This window comes from Prionailurus bengalensis, chromosome D3 (assembly GCF_016509475.1).
Source record: "Prionailurus bengalensis isolate Pbe53 chromosome D3, Fcat_Pben_1.1_paternal_pri, whole genome shotgun sequence".
Taxonomy (NCBI): domain Eukaryota; kingdom Metazoa; phylum Chordata; class Mammalia; order Carnivora; family Felidae; genus Prionailurus; species Prionailurus bengalensis.
Window position 1 is genome coordinate 70,111,987 of NC_057356.1, and position 16,797 is coordinate 70,128,783.

At 50.0% G+C, this 16,797-nt stretch overlaps 1 protein-coding gene across 2 annotated transcripts in view; it reads left to right on the forward strand.

The window, feature by feature from the left end:
• Positions 1–16,797, forward strand: part of MAPK4 (mitogen-activated protein kinase 4) — a 152,189-nt gene that overhangs the window by 124,707 nt on the left and 10,685 nt on the right. For both annotated transcript variants that reach the window (XM_043558845.1, XM_043558847.1), the window contains exons 3-4: positions 14,365–14,509; positions 16,234–16,395. In XM_043558845.1, coding sequence (XP_043414780.1) covers positions 14,365–14,509; positions 16,234–16,395 — 307 coding nt within the window. The remainder of the gene's footprint in view (positions 1–14,364; positions 14,510–16,233; positions 16,396–16,797) is intronic.

Below are 16,797 nucleotides of genomic sequence, written 5' to 3' on the forward strand. Positions count from 1 at the left end.
TGAACGCACTTGGTAAACAGCACTGTTTACTGTCCTGCCACGGATGATCAAACCAGAAAGCCAGAGCACAGACTAAAATCTCAGCACAGCAGACAAGGTGGCAGGAAATACCGTGTGAAATGAGTGCACAGGGGTCTTTTGGTGAAAACGTTCCTTCCCGTCCCCCTCTTCTAGCCCCATCTTCCCTCTAAATTAGAGCTCATTGGGAAAGAGCATGTCTTGAGGGCGTGGGTGTGAAGGTAGCCTTGAGGGTTGGCAGGACCTGGGTGGGGAGTGAGAGAGGAGGCATTCCAGGTGAGGGCAACTGCAAGGGAACCGTGGGGGACATCTCGCGGATGGCAGCGCGTCACTACAGGGGAGCAGGGAGTGGAAGGCTGGAAGGCTGGGAAGGGAAGAGGGCAGATGGGTGAGAACCTCAGAACTCACGCTGAGGAGTTTGGGCATCACAAGCACAAGGAAACCATTGAAGCCTCCATCAAAACAGAGCCTGGGGCCGCCTGGGTGGCTCAGTCCGGTTAAGTGTCCAATTCTTGGTCTCCACTCAGGTCATGATCACGTGGTTCGCGAGTTCAAGCCCCGTATCCGGCTCTGTGCTGACAGCGTGGATGGAGCCTGCCTGGGATTCTGTCTCCTTCTCTCTCTGCCCCTCCCCCGCTTGCTTTCTGTATCTTTCTCAAAATAAATACAAATAAACTTAGAAAAAAACAAACAAACAGAGCCAGCGAAAGGAAGGGCAGAGTGACAGTATTCAAGCGGAGTGCATCACACATTTTCTGTTTAATCCTGGCAGCACCCTTAGGAGGTGTTCTCTCCATTGTGTGCAGATGAGGAAGCTGAGGTTCAGTGAGGTTGAGACAGTTACTCTAAGTCACGAGCAAGTCAGCTGCCGGCCCAGGACTTGAACCTCCTGTTCCCAACACGGCATGTGAGGCATCTCTGTCTGGCAGGGCAGCACAGGCTGCAGGGACACCAGAGCCAGGTGCTCCTGCTCAGGAAAGTGCTTCAGGGCGCTGTGGACCCCCAGCACAGGGGCACCTGAGAGTCAGGTCACCAGCAGAAAAGGGACGCCAGAAAGGATTTGGGAGAAGTTTGATTTTTGCTGCTTAAAAACACAGATGGAAATCGTCATTGTGGGAAGAAAACGAAATGAAACCCATCACGGGGTCTGGGCTTGGTAATTGTTTGCTAGAGCTCCTGTCCACAAAGCACCACAAACCGAGCAGCTTGAAGAACAGAAACCTATTATCTCCCAGGTCTGGACGCTACCAGGCTGAGACCAAGGTGTTCTCCGGGTTGGTTCCTCTAAGTGCTGAGAGGGAGAATCTATTCCGTGCCTGTCCCCTCGCTTCTGGTGCTTTGCTGGCAGTCTTTGTCATGTCTTGGCTTGTAGAAGCTTCACTCCATCTCTGCCTTCGCCTTAGGGCTTCCTCCCCACGTGGGTGTCTGTGTCCAAATGTCCCCTTTCAATAAGGACACCAGTCATACTGGGTTGAGGTCCATCCTGATGACTTCCTCTTACCTAATTACATCTGCATTGACCCTATTTCCAATTCAGTTCTGACCTGGAGTTGGAACACACTTCACAGGTTAAGGGCGTTTCCCCAAAGGACTGCCCTCACTTCAGTCATCAGCCACTGTATGCTCTTTTGGGGGAGCCAAGGAATTTGCTTTTTGGCTGTTCCTCTGAAAGTGAAACCAAGGGTTTTGGCTCTCGGTAAAGGAATTTAAGGCAGCCAGGTGGCAAGGGGAGATCAGAGACCTTTGCTGGTGGCCAAGGATCATACCAGCTTGCCTTGTAAGCAGGGAAAGAAACACCCTTCAGAGCCACCCTGGCTTCCACGGTAATCTTCCCCTCTTCACAAGCTCTCTGGGGTGACGAGACAATCTGCCTCAGCCTATGAGAAGACAGGTCCTGCCATAGTTTACTCTAAGGAAGGTTCCTGGAGTATGTACCTGCTTCCCTATCTTGAAAATCCTGACAACATGCCCCCCTGTCTGCCTCCGCCGCTCCCTCTTCTTTGGCCCTTATTCCCGCTCGGGGCCAGATGCACCGCAGAGTTCACGAAGCAAACTCAGGACCTCTCACGATGTGTTCACGTGGTCGTATATTTCTGTAATATTTATTTGCAAACTGAGATATTTTGACAGCAGTTAGCTAAGAACTTGTCTCTTTCCATTCTGACGTGCCCCCCACCACACTTGCCCTCCTGTTGGGTGGCGCTGGAATGGCCCGGCAGGGCCCCCCTGTGGCTACCCCCCAGCCCAGCTTGGTTAACGACAGCCTGGTTAATGAGTGCCATCAATTCAAAACATAGAAGTTTAGTCACCACATGAGAAAACTAGAAAAGCCCCCAAGTCTTACAGCCTATGTACAGATGAGTGCCTAGTGGGTACGGTTTGCCCCAAACTTGACAATAGTCCTAAAAATTTACATGACCTGACCAAATGACTAGTTTTGGCGCTGAGAGAAAATTATAAAATACCAATCATTCTGAAGTGTCCCCCGTAATAGAGGAAAGACTGAGTTAGATTTTCAATGATCTTTCAAAGACTGAATTAGCTTTAACTTCTGGCTGTAACAAAAGTATATTACAAAATTGTCCAAGAGGGGTGCCTGAGTGGCACAGTCAGTTAAGTGTCCAACATCGGCTTAGATCATGATCTCACGGTTCATGGGTTTGGGCCCCATGTCAGGCTCTGTGCTGACAGCTCAGAGTCTGGAGCCTGCTTGGGATTCTCTGTTTCCCTCCTCTAGTTCTGCCCCTCCCCTGCTCGCACTCTGTCACTCTCTCTCTCTCTCAAAAATAAAATAAACCTTAAAAAGTTTTTTAAACAAAATTATCATAGAAGAGACGATCAGAGATTATGCAGTACATTCACGTGTTCGCTACCTGCAGTGTGGCAAGCAGCTAATTGGTAAAAATGTTATTTTTGTGAATTATGTGATGTTCATAGTATTTGCCAGCTTTTTCTAATTTTTAATCTGCAGTTTTCTGATTCAAAAATAAATATTCAATTTCACACCTGATTTTGTGTTCATAATTTCATATATTTTTTTTAATGTTTATTTATTTTTGAGACAGAGAGAGACAGAGCATGAACGGGGGAGGGTCACAGAGAGAGGGAGACACAGAATCGGAAACAGGCTCCAGGCTCTGAGCTGTCAGCACAGAGCCCGACGCGGGGCTCGAACCCACGGACCATGAGATCGTGACCTGAGCCGAAGTCGGACGCTTAACCGACCGAGCCACCCAGGCGGCCCCATAATTTCATATTTTTAAGAGGCCTCCAAAACCTCTTCACACAGTGACTGCCCCACCCTTCCCTCGCCCAGCACTGAGTGTCCCTGACTTAATGATGGTCTTTGCAATCAAACCAGCAAACTGCCTGTGCAGAATTGGCTTGTAAGCTCCCTGAGGACAGCCCCCCAACTCAGAGTCCCTCACACACAGCCAGACCCACCAGAAAAATTTAAGAAATGCCTGTCAACAAAGCTTCTGAAATGGGACCGGAATTCCCCAGAGCAGGTGACTCGGGCGGTCCCTCCGCGAGTGAGACATTTCAGAAATGAGATGTGTGCTGGGGATCTACAGGGTTTTTTTGGAAAAGTGTTTCTGCAGAGACAAGATGTGACCCTTGATTAATAATGTGATCCAGGCAGCCCAGCAGCCAAGGAGAGAAGACCCTTCTTGAGGGCAGGGGCAGACAGGGTTACTGAGCCCAGAGCTGGGTTCTGACCCTGACAGAAGCAACATTGAAGGGGGGCTGGAGCTGGTGTCAGGGCCTTTTGGCCAGCCCACCCACAGGCCTCCTCCATCCCGTGCAGCCTGTGCTTCCCCAGTGGTTGGGGGAAAGGAGCAACGGCACCCATCCAACAGGCCTGCCCTACCCCCACGGGCCTGCCCTGCCCACCCTTGAGGCCAGAGTCTCCGTGAACTCTGAGTAGCCAACATTTCTGAGGGCTTTTGTAACATGTAGTCACCTGTGCCTTCAGCCTCTTCTGCCTGCGGACCTGGGGCACAGCAGGTGTAAGCGGTCCCTGCCCTCAGGGGCCCAGAGATAAGTGAGGCTCGAAGTGTGAGTTTTCATTCCACAGGAGCCATGATGACATTAGACCTTGCTAATATAATAGAAGGCAATGGCTAATAGGTCAATATGTTTCCTCTCCCAGGTAGTAAATGTGTAAACAAGGACCTGGCCCAGTCTTTCCCAAGGCATCTGGAGAAAGATTGGTCCCCAGGATACACCTAGAAAACAACGGTTATGTGGACAAAGAGGTATGACAGGTGGTATATCCTGAATCCCCACCTAGGAGATCCTGAGACTGTAAATAAACTTCTTCATTATTGCCCACCTGCCCCAAGAGTGTTCGCTCACACAGTGTTATCTCCTCCTGCCAGCATTTTGGGGATGTTGACCCATTTTGGGAAACACTGAACTAAAAACAGTGACTCTGTAGTGGAGACTTTCCGGCCTCAGGACAGAGAGGTAGCCAAGTTCAGAAGTAGCAGAGTTTTTCTGGCTCATTCTCCCACGTTCTACAGGCAGCTACTTCCTTTCCTACGTACAGGCTGGACCCTGTCCGGAGCTTGCCCACAGCAGGAGCTTAGCACTGACCAGTGCCAACTTCCCCAGGCTCCTGCCCTTCAAAGGCCCCTGAGATAGGGATTTCTAACCCCTTCAGGTAAGCTGCCTGGGCCCAGTGCCAGTCCCACCCACAGCCATCTGTATAATCCAGCCCCCCCAGGGTTCTAAAATCTGCCACGCCCTTCTAAATTCCACCGGACCCTGCTTCCATAGAAAAAAGCAAGACCATCTCACTTTTCTTAGTCTCGATTCCATCTTAGTTATCTTTTTTTTAAGTGTATTTATTTTGAAAGGGAGAGAAAGCGCAAGTCGGGGAGGGGCAGAGAGAGGGAGAAAGAGAGAATCCCAAGCAGACTCCGTGCAGTCAGTGCAGAGTCCCATGCAGGGCCTCGAACTCACCAACCGGGAGATCATGACCTGAACCTAAGTCAGATGCCTAACCAGATGAGCCACCCAGGCACCCCTCCATCTTCGTTATCTTTAACAAAGGTCGTATTTATACCTCAGAGCCTTCTGAGAAAGGAAAGCCCAAGAAAGTTCCATTTATTCTTCTGAGCATGCTCTGTAAACTAAATGGGGGAGAATTCTTATCCTCTGGGAAGGGATGGTATATGAGCAGCTGTGAGGGGAAGGCCAGAAATAGGAACAGAACTGTCTGCTGTGGGACTGGGTGATGTTGGTACTGGGTCGTTGACTTCCCTGCCTCAACTCCCTGCCAAAGAGCGGGGACAGTGATAGTGCCCACCCTGTGAGACTATCATGACAATCATGAAAGAACACAGAGAGCTCGGGATGGTACCTGCCACGTGGTCAGCCCCTGGCAAATGTTCATTATTATTGTACACCTTACTCCACAGTGCCCTGGGGTTAGCCTTCTCTTTCTTTTTGAGAGTGGAGGGGGGAACGATGCACTAAGGTGCTGAGTCTGACCTCCGGGTTGACCCCCAGCAAGATTAGCAGCACAAAGGGCCCAGTTACCACCAGGCAGCCTCAAGATAATGTCAGATGGAGATTCACAGCCGCGGCTCACACCTGAGGGAGCCCCAAGATTTCAGAGGGCTGGAGTTGAACATGGCTGTTACCCTTGCCCTCTGATAGTCACATGGCCAGCAAACCTCCAAATAATTTATTGACTGGCAGTCGATTCCTGAGGTTCCACTGTGGGCCTATCAAGCCAGGCTGAGGATGTAGGGGCTGCAATAATTTCCCCATATAGAAAATGAAAAAAAATATATTTATTTTTACATTAGCTGAGCTAATGCTGGCGAAAAGAAAAAAAAAGAAACATCCCTTGTGCATAATGGGTGTTCCACAGACGTTAGTTCTACCCCGCGTAAAGATGTTCTCAGTTACTTTTATCTGGATGTTGTTGAGAGATCTCCAAGGAGGGTTTGCTAGGTGAGGGGAGAAAGTTGAAAGTGCTGCTCTCATTTGGGGATGGAGGTGGGGGACGGAAAGGAAGACTTGGGACTCACAGATCAACATCTTTGATGTTCCCCCTATGGCTACGAGAGTCACTAATGTCCCCTTATCACAGAGGCTTTCCCGGACCACCCACCTAATCCTTCACTCTATTGCCTTACCCTGGTTTATTTTCATTCCTAGTACTATCTTCACTGGACATGTTACACATTCATTTGTTCATCTATCTGTCCTGCTGACAAGGATGCTCCGTGATTATAGGGACTTCGTTTTGTTCGCTGATGGGATTGAATCTCAGCACTGCCAACTTTTAGCTCATCTGGCCTTGGCCAAGTTATTCACCACTCTATACTTTTCTCACAGGGTCATTTTAATAATGAAATGGGCCAATAATAAAGTAGCACTTGGCGTAGTGCCTAGCATATCGTACGTTTTCAATAAATGGCAGCCGTTGTTATTATAGGTTGCTTTCCAGTAAATTTTTACTTCCTTGGGGTCAGCTGCCTGGAGAAGACCTCTGTGGCTATTCAAGGATTCATCTCATCCTGAGAGGAGCTAAAAATAGAAGCTGCACTAATTGGGGAACCTTGAAAACACTGTTTACCCTTCAAAGCAGGTGGACCAAGATCTATGGGACACTGGTTCTCAAGTGTGGCTATAAACCGAAATCACCTGGGGAGTTTTAAAAAGTACTAATGCTCGGGGCCTACCCGCAGAGATTCTGACGTCATTGCTCTGGCAGGTGGCCTGAGAATCAGGATTCTCTGAAGTTCCCCAGGTGCTTCTGATGGGTAGCAGTTTTGAGAGCAGCTGCCTCAGGGTGCTGCCAGATTGCCCTGTGAAAGTCAGCGAGACAAATGTCTAATTATGGCCTGGCAGTTAATGCATCTTCCTAAAAGGAGTCTTTGCTCACAGACCAGCCCATTAAAAATGAGCCACTTTGGCCCAGCAGGGCCCCTCATTTAAAGTTTGCTGTGTTGTGGTGCAGCATCCTAGGACTCTAGCGCCCCGCAGAGGGAAACTTGGAGACCAGGAACTCAAGCAGATGGGGAAACTGAGGCTGAAGCAGCTTAACAAGCCTTCCCTCCATCGACCTCTCTAACCAGCTCAGCGGCGCATCCCTGGTGACGATGGCGGGAGGACAGCCCGCGATCCCGGTACATCTCCAAACAAACAAAACATTTTGTCATGTCTTTGAACTGTGGTAGAATTCAGACTTCATGGTTTGGACCCCATGAGGGTCATGGCCAGAGCTTTTACCTGTGATGCAAGCTGTAGTTGAACTAGAAGGCAACTGCATTTCAAGAAAGTGCTTTTTAAAAGGAAGCCCACCCCGTTGCTCCCACTTTCCTGCTGCCTAAAGGTAAGGGGAAGTAGATTATGCTGAGAGAAATAAGCCAGTGACAAAAAGACGGTACAGTCAGATTGACAGAGACGAAGTAGACGGGTGGTTGCCAGGGGCCGGGGGCACGCAGTCTGGGATCGTCTTGCATGGGTACAGACTCACTTGTGTGAGATGGATGGATGGATTCACAACAGTGCGAACCTACTCGGTGTCGCTGAATTGTACACTTAACACTGCTTACGATGGTGAATTTTATGTTGAGTGTATTTTGCCACAGTTGAAAATAAAGTATTAAAAAAAAAGTCTTTTTTAAGTTTATTTCTTCTGAGAGACAGAGTGAGTGGGGGAGGGGCAGAGAGAGAGGATCCCAAGCAGGCTCCGCACCTGCCAGCGAGGAGCCCGATGCCAGGCTCCATCTCCCAAACCATGAGATCATGACCTGAGCCAAAACCAAGAGCTGGACACTTAACCGACTGAGCCACCCAGGCACCCCAAGAATAAATTCTTTTTTTTTTTTTTGGGGGGGGGGGACAGAGAGAGACAGAGCACGAACGGGGGAGGGGCAGAGAGAGAGGGAGACACAGAATCGGAAACAGGCTCCAGGCTCTGAGCCATCAGCCCAGAGCCTGACGCGGGGCTCGAACTCCCGGACCGCGAGATCGTGACCTGGCTGAAGTCAGACGCTTAACTGACTGCGCCACCCAGGCGCCCCAAATAAATTCTTTTTTTAAAAAGCGGTTCTATCACAATTTTTTAAAATATAAAGACAGGTAACCACATGGAGTCTGCAGACCTATAGGAACTTAACTGGGCTTTGGTTGATTTCCATGGAAACCTAGGCAGAGACTGTGAATTTCATTGGACAGGATCCCCTAGAGCATGGAATGGGGAAGGGGCAGCCCTGAAAAAAGGGGACATATGAGCATTTAGGGCATCTTGAAGGTAATGAAAACTCAGTGCAGCTGATTTAACCATATTATTCCTTCCCCCGTGTGCATTTCAGCTGCATAAACAGAATGTACCCGATGACTTACTAAGGATTGTGCTGTGCACTTGGCTTTTAAGATTGTGTGTTCCTTTCCTCGGCTTGAGAGGTTCCCTGCTGCACATTTTCATGGAAATGAGTTTAATAGAATGAGTGTGGAGTCAACAATAAGAACGGCTATTTGGCTGTGGTGTTCTTTCTTTTTAAAAAGGCTTCTAGCACGCCTGATATGGATATTGGCACAAGTAAGAATTATACCTTCAGGGGGAAAAGGCTGGAGAGCGGGGGACCGTACCTCTGTGCTTAGAGGGGCCTCTGGGAGAGTGTTGTTTTTCTAAATGATCTTTTGATGGGTGTCTGTAACACAAAGAATTAACCCCTATTATAGGTCAGCCTGCTGCTCTGAATGAGAAATCTGCCTGGCCTGCGAGCAAGGCAGATCATAATTCCTTAGGGCAAGGCGTGATATTAAAGGTCAGCGATGGCTTTGCTGGTCCAAGGTCAGTGCTGCAGCATCTGCATCACCTTGTTCCCCTGATGAAACGGAATCTGCTTTCAATCAGCCCGGATCCCTGAGTATTCGAGTGCACGCCACTGTCTTGGAAGCTGTGCTCTAGATGTCCACCAGGAGGGTGGTGTTGGCACGTCTCTCCACGAGCTTGTCCGTGCTGTGCCCGGACACCTCAGCCTGTTAGGAGCCCAGTCCCCCACTTAGCTTTAGAGGGTTTCCTCATGTGAAAGGCATCAGAGCTGCATATTCAGATGGGGGGTGCTACATCCGCACAGCCTGGGGTGGAACCCAGCTTGTCTCTTACAGCCTGTGTGACCATAGATAGAGTGGTTCCCCTCTCTGTGCCTCAGATTCCTCTCTGTAAAAATGGATATAATGAGAGTCCCTACCTCATGGGGGTGTTATGAGGATGAAGTGAGTTGATCCATATGAAGCAGAGCAGTTTGAGGAGTTCGGTAAATGTTAGCTATTATTATCGTATTACATAGATTTCTGTCTCATGCTTTGGCTCACGTGTGTCCCCAGAGTCTCAGCGAACAAGCTTCACTCCTCATCCATATGATAGACTTGCAAATGCCTAAAGGCAGCTCTCATGCCACCCCCCCACCTTCCGTGTGTGACTTTCCCATTCCTTGTGTGTATTCTTTCAATTTCCACGGCACGCTCACCAGAAGGTCTTCTGGGAACTAGCACGTCCACAAGAATCATAGCATCCATGCAACACCCCCATTGACCCCTGAGGCTAAAAATTCTACTCCTCCATAGCCTGATTTCTTTTTCCCTTGACCTAGTTTCTTCTAGATCAGACAGGGGTGTATTTGTGTGCTGCAAGGAAGCACGGTGCCCGGGGGCTTTCCCAAGGCCTTCCTGAGCCCCATGATCCCCTGCTATCCAGAGAGTAGCGTCTTGCTGTCGGCCAGGGCTTGCAGGTTTCTTCAGGCTGCGAGCAACAGGACTGCAGAGCCTGTAACTGCTGTGCTCCACAACACCTTCCCCGGTACTAAGAATCCGCAAGAGCCACACCATAGGAGGAAGGCCTGCCCAGGGCCAACGGGAAAAGCAGAGCAACCTCTCCCAGCGTAAAGTGAAGCTCCTGTCCTACTCACGACCCCTCCTTCCCCAATTCTGCCTTCCTCCCTTGTTCTTCCTGGTGTTCTCAAACTGGGAGGGGCGGGGGGCTCACGGGTTCCCTGGGGAGCTCATTCAAGATGGACCTCCATGACTCCAAGCCAGTAACTTTGGGCGATCTGTACATCTCACAAGCACTTCCCCTGGTTCCCATTGTTGGGGGTCCTTGGCAACCACTAACTTTCAGAACAAAGGTCATTCTCCTCTGCCTCTTCCCTCATCCCATTTGTCCACATGCCCAGATTTCTCTCTGTCCCCTGAACACATTCCAGGTCTTCCCACCACCCCCCCCCATCTTTACTCACACTGGTGCCCATTGTCACCACAAAACAAAAAAAGGATGTCCCCATCCTTTAAGACCAGCTCGAACCTCATCGGCGTGGAGCCTTCCCTGACCCACTGCTAAACGGACATGCCCCTGTGCGTTCTAAGTATGCCTCTTCCTCACTGCTTACCAGGACTCTGATGTGCGGTGTGGTGGAGGTCCAGCAACGTACAGAGCATGACTCTGGAGCCAGACATCCTGGGCCACTTCCTGGTCATATGACCTTGGGCGGGTTGTGTTACTACTCTGTGAAGAGCCTGCATCGAGAGGCTGATGGGAAGACTACAGAATGAATGCATGTAAAATGCTAACACAGCGCTCGGCACAGAGCAAGTCCCACATAAATGTTGACCAAGATCATTTCCTTATCCTTCCGACAATCATAGTCAGTATTTCATCTTTTTGACCGCATTATATGCTCTTTGAAGGCAGGGAAGGTTTTAATCATCACCTTCATTTCCATACACAGGGACAACACCTGGCAGAGACTTCTGGTAGAGGAGGTGAGGCTGTCGGAACCCCCGCCCCCCAGCCTGGCCTGGACGCAGGGGTAGCCCTAAGCAGCCATTCAGTATGAGGGGAGAAACCAACCTTCCCACCTTGTCCTCCCCACACCACACACTCAGCTACTGTGGCCTGGGCTTTCATTCTTCAGGGACTGTGTCCCCATTTAAATTCGCCCTCTCCTCATGAGGGGCCAGAAGGGTGAAATGGAAGGCTTATTGGAACATGCTTCTCCCCCAACCTTCCTTCTGTCTCCCAGACACAAGAGATCAGGCTCAGAGCGGGTGGAGGCATAGAAACAAGTGGCCCAGACCGGGAGCCCACCCTGTGCTCGCTCGCTGGAGCAGTGGGCCGGGGCCCACCCTTCTGGGGTGAGGGTGAGCAAGGCTGTTCTCCATTCCCTGGCAGGCAGCTGGGACTGAGCACAGTGCCCCCTGCTCCCTCTGCAAAGAAGATGCTCAGAGCATTAATTATACCTTCCCGTTGGATCTGTCGGGGGTCCCTAATTACCCTCCTCAGAGGCCGGCTGCTGCTAGATTATTTCCCAAACACCTATGATGCTTTTGCAAAATCAAAGCCTCCCCTTGGCTGTACCTGATGCTTACAAAGAAGCAAAATGGACTGGTCAGAGCAATAGATGAAGAAGGCCCGATGGCCCCGTGACGGGGTCTCGACGGGAAACCCTGTCCAACCGCCCCCCCCAGCAGCACCTCCAGAATCAGCTTCCCACCGGAACACCAATGGATGGGGTGGCAGGAGGAAAGGGACCCTCGGGAAAGGGCAACTCCAGTCTTGCGTCTCACGTGCTGAGAGGTGGCCGCGGAGAAGTGTAGGAGTGTTGGTTTCCTGTCTCCTCGGAGCCGTGACGCCTTCCGACTCGCTCGACAGTGCACCGTGTGAGACCAGGTCTGATGATTGAGGACAGGCTCCTCTACAACTGTCCCCACCCGCAGGCTCTGGCAGGAAAGCCATTTAAGGATATCAGTTGAGCCGATGTACTTACTGATTTGTGAGCCCTTCTGATAAAACTGAGTCTCCACTCCTGGATATTCTTTAAAGATATTTTCTTTTCATTCTAGAGGATTCTGACTTTCGCCCAATCACTCCACTGAAACTTTCTTGAATTCAGATCACCAGTATGCTGTGGGTCCCAGAGCCACTCTTGCTCAGACACCGCGGGCTCATCCCAGCTGAGGGCAGGACCCCTGCCACCATGTCCCCAGGTCTGCCCCACCAACCAGGAAGAGAGCCTCCTGTTGGTTCCCAAATTCTCCTCTGCCCTATGGCTTCTGAAACACATCAGTATGTCTTCTCTATATTTTCAAAAGGGCTTGAGAGGCAAGTAACCAGAGGGAAGCGGCAGCTAGTGGTTAAGGAAAAAGCATCAGGTTCTAGATTTTCATTCAAAAGTAAGGAAGAGCTGTGAGTGAACTTTCTTAGCTGCTATCATGGCCTGGCCTTTATTTCTGGCCCAGGGGCAGCGTTGCCCAGGCAAACATCATTGTTTTACTTTCAAGGCATGTATTTCTGGAAGGGAGCCCCCGCACCCCCACCCCTCTGTGTGCCCACTGCAGTCCTAGATGCTTCAGAGAGCCAGAAGTTAATTACAGGAAATTCCATTCCCTAAAAGACTGTTCATTTACATATCAGAGAAAACTCCCCTTATATCACCTCCCCTCTGGGTGACTCCGCTTTAGTCTCTGGCAGTCTCAGCCTCTGACTAGAAAATAAATCAGACCATTCTTTATTTGCGAACCGCCCACCCAGAAGTGAACTTCTACAGTTTGGCTTGTGTCTGTAATTTTTTTTAAGATTTTATTTTATGTATTTTTTTTGAATTTTTATTTGTTTTGAGATGGGGGTGGGCAGGGTGGGGGTGGGAGAATCCCAAGCAGGCTCCGTCCTGTCAGTGCAGAGCCCAGTGTGGGGCTTGAACTCATGAACCATGAGATCATGACCTGAGCCAAAACCAAGAGTCGGACACTTAACCAACTGAGCCACCAAGGTGCCCTAAGATTTTTTTGTCTTTTTAAGTAATCTCTACACCCAACATGGGGGTTGAACTCACAACCCTGAGATCAAGAGTTGCATGCTCTACTGACTGAGCCAGCCAGGCATCCCAAGTGTCTGTAATTTTTAGAATCAAACTTAAACTCCTAACAACCTACCGCACATACAACAACATGTATGAGTCTGGCTGCATTATGCTAATGGAAGGAATTTAACCTCAAAAAGCAGCTGTGACTCCATTTATAGGACATTCTGTACAAAGCAAAACTAGAGGACAGAAAGCAGTGGTCGCTAGGGGGCTGGGGGAAAGGCAGGTGACCAGAAGGGGACATGAGGGGATTGTAAGGAGTCCGTTTGGGTCGGAGCATTGAGATCGGGGAAGCTCTGTGTCATTTCCTCTCTCCCCGCTTCCCTCCACCAGTTTGAGGCCCTACTCTGAGGAAGTATGTGCCACAGAGGAGAGAAAACCGCTGTCATAATGCAGGCTCTCAGAAGGTTTCAAACATTTAATAAATCTTTGCTTAACACATAAAGAGAGTCTAGATGTTGATCAAAAGCTCCTGGGTATTTGGGCTTCTTAAGTTTTCATCTGCTTTAGCCTGGGTCTGTGATACCTCTTCAGTCAGTAAAAAGGACAATTCAAATGCTAAATGGGGGGGTTCCATCAGCAGATAACAAGACCATCCCTAAAGTCTCCCATGGTATCCCCTCAGTCTGAATTGTCTCACCTTGACCCCAAAATGGGTCTACCTTCTCAATTTAAAGAGACTGTTCCAGGTAATCCAAATGGACACCTCACAGGTTACATTGTGGGGTAAACGTTCTGAATTATGTAGAAAACAATTTCCAAATTGCCTGGCTATATTTTCCATTCTGTGCTAAAACACTTATGTCATCACCATATCTTGTAGGGAAGGATTCAATCCCAGAACACAAATCCCTGAGCAGTGGCTGAAGTCAGCTAGTACACCTGTCTGCCAAAAAGACACGCTGTAGAACTCCCAGAATCCTCTGAGCCAACCAAAGCTGTGTCCACTCTGCCATTTAGGGCTGTTTCCATATGCTGTTCACCTGCACCCATTACGAAGCTGGCCTTATCCATTTTCAGCAGGGGCTCAGTGTCTCTGACATTGTAGCCACATTAATTCTACTCATCAGCACCAAAGTAACTGGCTTGATTTCAAATGTAGGGCTATTTCTGAGATGCAGTCACTGGATAAATGAAATTCCAGGTTCTCATCATTACTCCATTGATGGTGGTAATGAACTTGACTATGGTTCCTATTTATCCATCTTCTTACTAGATGAGGGCAGATTTGTTCTGCATGGTTACATCAAGTTGGGGTGGGAAAGTATTCTTTCTGAAATATTGGTATGTTGCCTCCCCGTCCACAGAGAACCCCTGGGACTCAGGTAAGGTTCAACAGTGAAGGGATCCAGAAAGGGGTGCTGCCTTCGGATGGGGAGAGATCCTCGAAGGAGGTGCGTGGGAGAGAGGGCATCTACACATGGCTGATCATCAGAACTGGGTTTTATTTGTCTTCCAGGGTTATCTGTCGGAAGGGTTGGTAACTAAGTGGTACCGCTCACCACGCCTGCTCCTCTCCCCGAACAACTACACCAAAGCCATCGACATGTGGGCCGCCGGCTGCATCCTGGCCGAGATGCTCACGGGGAGAATGCTCTTTGCCGGTAAGTCACTAGCCATGTCATCTGACTTCTCCTCTAGTGGCATTCTGTAAAAAGGGCAAACTGAGTGCAAAAAAAGAAGAAGAAGAAAAAAAAAACACAGCATGCCAATCACAAAACATCCTGGTCTTTCTCTTTAAAATGACCTGTATGGGGTCATCTGGGTGGCTCAGTCGCTTAAGCGTCCAACTCTTCTTGATTTCAGCTCAGGTCACGATCTCATTGATCCTGAGATCGAGCCCCCACTCCGACTCTGTGCTGACAGCGTGGAGCCTGCTTGCAATTCTCTCTCTCTCCCTCTCGCTCTGCCCCTCCATTGCTCTCTCTCTCTCTCCAAATAAATAAATAAACTTTAAAAATTAAAAAAAGGAAATTACCTGCACAGCCTTATGGAGCTACTTGGAGGCACCTTATTATCATTTCAGGCAAAATACTGGAGAGGCTAAAAATAGTCTACTGAGCACAGAACTTTCAAAATCAAGTGACTACTTATACTCAGACACCTTGAGATAGACCCCTGAAAACATCTATCCTACATTTTCAGCCTCTTCCTCCTCTCTCCCTGCGACTGTGAGCAGTCGGTCTGGAGTGTTCATTTGGACAGGGGCCCCTCAGGGGGCTCCCAGAGTCCCTGAGCTGTCCTCCATGGGGGCAGCCAAAGGGGCTGCTTCAGAATAGAACCTGAGCTATAGGCACTCGCTGGGGCAGCACCACAGCATCCACACGTGCTTAGTGCTACACAGGGCGTCGTCGGGGGACATGGAAGTGCCCCACCATAGGCCACCAGCTTCCGGCAGATGGGAGTCCTGTAGGAACTGGTGGTAAGGGGAGGGCCCTCTGAGCAGCTAGATGAGTCTGGGGACTTCTTGAATTTGGAGAGTCTTGGTTAAGGATTTAACCCGTAGAGGTAAGTGAAAGGGGTACTCATGCAGAAGGGAAAATGGGAGCAGTGGAAATAAGAAGAGTCTGGAGGTCCAGGGGGACAAGGAAGAGAGAGACCTGAGCCTCACCAGCAGTGCCACAGCGCTGACACAGCATCAGTGTCTGGGCGGCAGGAGTTGTGAGTTCTGAGACTCATAATGTCTGAAGCTCCTTAAGGACGAGCTTCCTGCCTGATGCCTGCCAGGAAGAAGGTGCTCAGTAAGTCATTATTGAGTGAATGAATGAAGGAGCGAATAAATGCCTGACTCCACTCCTGTTTCGCAGACCTGGCATAACCCGTCCTCCTCCCACTGCCTGAAGGAGTGAGCAGTACCACTTAGTTCCCAAGACGCATTCCAAAGCCAATTTGTTATTTCTGAATTTCCCCCTCCTCATTGGGATCCTCCTAATTGGAAACCAAAAGGTGAGGCTCAGTCCTGGTTTTAAAATCATTTCCTTTCCCAGCCTGTTAAAGAACATGCAGAGAGGCATCTGGAAAGGGGACTTGGGAAGTCTTGGACCCGGCTGTTAGCTCTGGCTGATCAGTCTATATCAGACTGGTCCATTCCAGAAGCGGAGACATTTGACAAAGCCAAGCCCCAGAGATGGCAAGCAACCTGCCCACAGTCACACAGCAAGTTAGTGGCAGAGGGAAGACCAGAACCCAGGTGCCCTGGCCCCCGGCCCAGCGCTGCTCCCACTGTCCTGTGCTGCCCCTCCCAGGCCTCCTAGAACCACCTGGGGGCTTCCCTCACCCCAGCCACTTGGGCAGCTCCCTCGTAACCACCTGGTATTTGGCTCCCCAGGGGCCCACGAGCTGGAGCAGATGCAGCTCATCCTGGAGACCATCCCCGTGATCCGGGAGGAGGACAAAGACGAGCTGCTCAAGGTGATGCCTTCCTTCGTCAGCAGCACCTGGGAAGTGAAGCGGCCGCTGCGCAAGCTGCTGCCCGAAGTGAACAGCGAAGGTACCTCCGCGGGATAGCCAGGCCAGCACCCTGGAGGCCGGGCTCTGGCTTCACCCTGCGGGGCTGGGGGGGCGGTCTCCTTCCAAAAGGACGGAGCGAAGTCCTTAGACGTAGGAGCCAAGGCCGCTCCACTGCAGCAGGAATCTGCCCTAGCTACTTCCAGGCTGAGCATCACTGGCCCCTGGAGTGCAGCCATCAGGCCCCCCTCAAGGCAGTCGTTAGTGGTCTCCCATAGTCTACCCCTGTTTTTGCTTCCTTTTCCTTCTCATCTTTTTCACTTGCCTTCCTTCCTGCCCTGCTTCCTCTCCCTTTATCTTTTTCCCCTTGATGATGTGGTGCAGAGAATGTGAGGTGGTTTTTTTTCATTTTTATATTTTAATATAATTTATTGTCCAGTTAACT